Source organism: Ammospiza nelsoni, chromosome 23, assembly GCF_027579445.1.
Source record: "Ammospiza nelsoni isolate bAmmNel1 chromosome 23, bAmmNel1.pri, whole genome shotgun sequence".
In the NCBI taxonomy this organism is placed as follows: Eukaryota; Metazoa; Chordata; class Aves; order Passeriformes; family Passerellidae; genus Ammospiza; species Ammospiza nelsoni.
In genome coordinates this window covers 2,660,241-2,665,436 of record NC_080655.1, presented here as the reverse complement: position 1 = coordinate 2,665,436, position 5,196 = coordinate 2,660,241, and the positions used below count along the sequence as shown (strand labels likewise).

The 5,196-nt window shown below is 57.2% G+C and overlaps 1 protein-coding gene across 2 annotated transcripts; it reads right to left on the bottom strand.

The window, feature by feature from the left end:
• Positions 1-363: 363 nt before the first annotated feature.
• BTG2 (BTG anti-proliferation factor 2) lies at positions 364-3,703 on the bottom strand. 2 transcript variants are annotated; one of them, XM_059487821.1, is made up of 2 exons: positions 3,492-3,703; positions 364-1,002 (listed from the first exon to the last, which is right to left on the bottom strand). In XM_059487821.1, the coding sequence occupies exons 1-2, from the start codon at positions 3,649-3,651 to the stop codon at positions 659-661; spliced, it is 504 nt and encodes a 167-aa protein (XP_059343804.1). In that variant the 5' UTR covers positions 3,652-3,703; the 3' UTR covers positions 364-658. The 2 variants fall into 2 exon arrangements, with proteins under 2 accessions (XP_059343804.1, XP_059343803.1); XM_059487820.1 differs by having other exon boundaries at positions 364-1,020; positions 3,492-3,695.
• Positions 3,704-5,196: the final 1,493 nt, after the last annotated feature.

The window sequence follows — 5,196 nt, the reverse complement described above, 5'->3', positions numbered from 1 at the left end:
CACTGCCAGGTGTCTCTGCCCTGCTCCAGGTGCCAGGTGAGCCCTTCCAGGGGTTGGGACAGGGCAGGGCAGAGCTGCAGCACGTCCAGGAGGGTGACCCCAATGTCCCCAGCCCCGAGTGACAGCAAATCCAGGCCACAAACCCAGCACTGCAGCACCTGGAGATGCAGCACCAGCAGCAAAGGTGACAACAGGGTGGTGACAAGGTGACAAAGCAGCCACACTGCCCAGCCTGGCCTCACCCCCTCATCCCCCGTTCCAAAGCCAGCCCCAAAATCACCATTAGGCAGATCTCAGTTTCACAATAATAACAATAATAATAATACAAAAAAAAAAGAGAGAAACTCACAAGCTTGCAACAGCTTTAGAAAAGGCACCTGGGGCGTCGCCTCGGCTCAGAGCGGCGCCCGAAATTTTAATTTTGGATTTTCTGGAGGTTTTTTTTTAAAAAATATAAATAAGCTCTTCATCTTAAAAACAGATCCTCAGCTTGAGGTATTACAGTAGCCTGTGTCTCGGCAGTGTAAGGACAAGGAGGAGGAGGAGAAAAAAAAAAAAAATTTTGTTTTTTTTTTTTTCTTTTTGTCGCGTTTTGTGGGGGCGGGTGTGGGTGGGGGGTGGTGTCTTTTTGTTGGTTTTTTTTTGGTTTTTTTTTTTTTTAACTGGAGACAGTCATGATGTAGTTTTTGGAAGGGCTGCTACGGCCCAGCATCATCTGGTTCTTGCAGGTGAGCATCCCTCCGTAGGGGCTGGCGTGGTGGGGCCTGGCGGCCTGGTAGAGGACGCAGATGGAGCCGTCCTCGCCGATCCTGTAGGAGACCTCGTAGGGATCCACCCAGAGCGTGAGCTCGCGGGGCAGCAGCTGGAACAGCTGGGGCACGCCCAGCCCGCCCTGCCCCGCCGCGCGGCTCAGCAGAGGGTCCATCCTCTGGTTGATGCGGATGCAGCGGTAGCCGGAGCCTTTGGAGGGCTTCTCGGGGAACCAGTGGTGTCTGTAGTGCTCTGGGGAAACAGAAACACCTGTGAGAAAATAATATCCTACAGGTAGGTGGGGCGTAGGGTCCTTATTTCCCACTAAATTTGGGGTTTGAAGGTGATATCCTAAAGAAAACCCTTTTGAAGGGTTTCTCGGGGAACCAGTGGTGTCTGGAGTGCTCTGGGGAAACAAAAACACCTGTGAGAGAAGATATCCCAAAGGTAGTGGGGTTTAGGGCACTTAGATACCACTAAATTTGGGGTTTAAAGGCAAAATCCTAAAGAAACCCCTTTTTTCTCAATGGTGTCTGTAGTGCTCTGGGGAGGGAAAAAGAGAGGTGAGAGAAGATATCTCAAGAGTAGGTGGGGTTTAGAGCCTTTATCTCCCACTAAATTTGGGGTTTGAAGGCGAAATCCTAAAGAAAACCATTTTTTCTCAATGGTGTCTGTAGTGCTCTGGGGAAACAAAAACACCTGTGAGAAAATAATATCCTACAGGTAGGTGGGGCGTAGGGTCCTTATTTCCCACTAAATTTGGGGTTTGAAGGAGAAATCCTAAGGAAAACCCTTTTTTCTAAATGGTGTTTGTAGTGCTCCAGGGAGGCGAACAAGAGCTGTGAGCAGGGATATTCCAAAGGTAGATGGGGTTGAGGGCACTTGGGTACTACTAAATTTGGGGTTTGAAGGAGAAATCCTAAAGAAAACCCTTTTGAAGGGTTTCTCGGGGAACCAGTGGTGTCTGGAGTGCTCTGGGGAAACAAAAACACCTGTGAGAAAATAATATCCTACAGGTAGGTGGGGTTTAGAGCCTTTATCTCCCACTAAATTTGGGGTTTGAAGGTGAAATCCTAAGGAAAACCCTTTTTTCTCAATGGTGTCTGTAGTGCTCTGGGGAGGGAAAAAGAGAGGTGAGAGAAGATATCTCAAGAGCAGGTGGGGTTTAGAGCCTTTATCTCCCACTAAATTTGGGGTTTAAAGGCCAAATCCTAAGGAAAACCCTTTTTTCTCAATTGTGTCTGTAGTGCTCTGGGAAAAGAAAAACAGCTGTGAGCAGAGATATCCTGAAAGGAGGTGGGGTTTAGGGCACTTAGATACCACTTTGGGGTTTGAAGGAGAAATCCTAAAGAAAACCCTTTTGAAGGGTTTCTCGGGGAAGCAGGGGTCTTTGTAACACTCTAAGCAGGGAAAAGAAATGTGCAAAAGGATATCCTGAAAGTAGGAGGGGTTTAGGGCCTTTAGCCACCATTAAATTCAGAGTTCAAAGGCCAAATCCTAAAGAAAACCCAGCGAGAAAGGGTGTGTCCTAGGTAAGGCTCCTTCCCAGCAGGCAGGTGGGGTTTAGGGCCCTTAGCTCCCACTAAATTTGAGGTTTAAAGGCCAAATCCTAAAGAAAACCCCTTGAAAGGGTCCCTCAGGGAACCAGCGCTGTCTGCAGTGCTCCCTCCCAGCAGCCAGGTGGGGTTTAGAGCCTTCAGCTCTCACCAAATTCAGAGTTTAAAACCCAAATCCCAACAAACACCCGGGCAGAGCCTCCCTGAACGCCGGGAGCACAAAAGGAACCGGGCAGGGCAGGAAATTAAACCGGGCAGGGCAGGAAATTAAAACTGCGCCAAAAGTTCCGCACCAAAGAGTTCGGTACCAAAAGTTCGGTACCCAAATCCCTTTTCCAAGGGTGGCAGGGAGAGGGAAGCACTGGGCACCCCAAATGCTTCTCTTCACCCCAAAAACCCCCATCAGGACAGTGCCAGGGGCTGCGGGGGCAGATAGGGCACCCCAAAGCTGCCCCATCCCACAGCTCAGCACTCTGCTACCCCTTATCACAGCCCGGCCACCCCTCCTGGGGCTGATAAGAGCCCCGGGCCGGAGGGAGGGAGCCCCGCACCGCCCAGGGAGGGACGCGGGCGGTGACAGCGGCACCGGCACGGCAGGGACCGGGCAGCACTGGGGACACCGCCGGGAGCGGCGCTGGGATGGGACAAAGGGACACAAAGGGACAGATGGCAACGAGAGTGGCACGGGACAGACCCGAGGGGTGCCCGACCCGAGGGGACACGGGGGGGCACTCGGGAGGGGACACCCGGTCCTGGAGGGGACACAGGGGGGAGTCCCCGAGGGGACACCAGGTCCCGGGAGCGACACGGAAAAGGACATCAGATCCTGGAGGGGACACGGGGGACAGCCCAGGAGGGACAACAGGACCCAGCAGTGACACCGGGGCCACTCGGGAGGGGACACCCCGTCCCGGAGGGGACACGGGGGCCACTCAGGAGGGGACAGCAGGTCCCGGGACTAAGACGAGAGGGACACCAGCTCCTCGGAGCAACAACTGGGGGGCACTCGGGACGGCCACCAAGTCCTGGAAGGAGCACAGGGGGCACTCAAAGGGAGGCCAGGTCCTGGAAGGAGCACAGACGGCACTAAAAAGGACACCAGGTCCTGGAAGGCACACGGGGGAAGCGGTCCGGTGTCCCCCTGGCCGCCAGCGGGCTCCGTCACCGCCCTCTCCCCGAGCTCACCTGTGAGCGCCTCCCGCAGCGCCCCGCTGAAGACCTGCAGCTGCTGCTCGCTGACGCAGCCCCGCGTCCGCAGCAGGCCGGACACGAAGCCCACGGCGGCGGCGATCTCGGGCACCATGTCGGCCCGGGGCCCGCGGCGCTGGCTGTGGCGCTGGCTCATCCCGGCGGGGACGCGGCGACACCCGCGACCTTCCCGGCGGCTCCGCGGCGCTCGGACTGGCGGCCGCTGGCACTGCGGGCGGTTTATATAGGGCGGCTCGCGCGCGACGTCACGGCGCGGCCTCGGCGTTCCATTGGCCGCGCCGCATGCAAATGAGGGAATGCAAATGGAGCGGTATGGTAATAGCGGCTGAGCTCAGCGCGGTGACGTCACAGCGCGCGGGGGTGGAGGGGGGGGGGCGGTTACCGGGGGAGGATCGGGGGGGACAGAGGGACACAGGGACAGAGGGACAGGGACACAGGGACAGAGGGACACAGGGACAGAGGGACACAGGGACAGAGGGACAGGGACACAGGGACAGAGGGACACAGGGACAGAGGGACAGGGACACAGGGACAGAGGGACAGGACAGGGACACACGGACAGAGGGACACAGGGACAGGACAGGGACACACGGACAGAGGGACACAGGGACAGAGGGACACACGGACAGAGGGACACAGGGACAGAGGGACACAGGGACAGGACAGGGACACACGGACAGAGGGACACAGGGACAGGGGGACACAGGGACAGGACAGGGACACAGGGACAGGACAGGGACACAGGGACACAGGAATAGGGATAGGGGACAGGGACAGAGCGACACAGGGACAGGACAGGGACACACGGACAGAGAGGGACAGGGATAGGGACAGGACAGGGACAGAGGGACACAGGGACAGAGGGACACAGGGACAGAGAGGGACAGGGATAGGGATAGGGGACAGGGACAGAGGGACACAGGGACAGGACAGGGACACAGGGACAGAGGGACAGGGACAGGGATAGGGACAGGACAGGGACAGGGGACACAGGAATAGGGATAGGGGACAGGGACAGAGCGACACAGGGACAGGGGTACAGAGGGACACAGGGACAGGGGGACAGAGGAACAAGGATAGGAACACAGGGTAGGGACAGGGGACAGGGACACAGGGACAGGACAGGGACAGGACAGGGATAAAGGGACAGGGGGACAGGGTAAAAGGACAGGACAGGGATAGGGACACAGGGACAGGGACAAGGAGAGGGGCAGGGACAGAGGGACGGGGGACAGGATAGGGACACAGGGACAGGACAGGGACACAGAGACAGAGGAATGGGACCCGGACAGGGATAGGGACAGGGATAAGGACACAGGAGGAGGTGAGGGGTGACAGTGCCACCCCCTGAACCTTCTGAACTTCCTGAACCTTCTGAACCTCCTGAACTTCCTGAAGAAGGTTCCAGTTGTCCCTGCAGGACATGAGGGGTGACAGTGCCAGCCCCCCCGAACCTCCTGAACCTGCTGAACCTTCTGAAGAAGAGGGAGAAGGTTCCAGGTGTCCCTTGGAGGACACAAGAGGTGACAGTGCCACCCTTGAACATCCTGAAGAAGGGAGAAGGTTCCAGATGTCCCCTGGAGGAGTTGAGGGGTGACAGTGCCACCCCCACCCCACCCGAGGAGGCTGAATGGGACACCGGGGACCTCCCAGCCCCACTCCAGGCTGGAGGAAGAGCAGG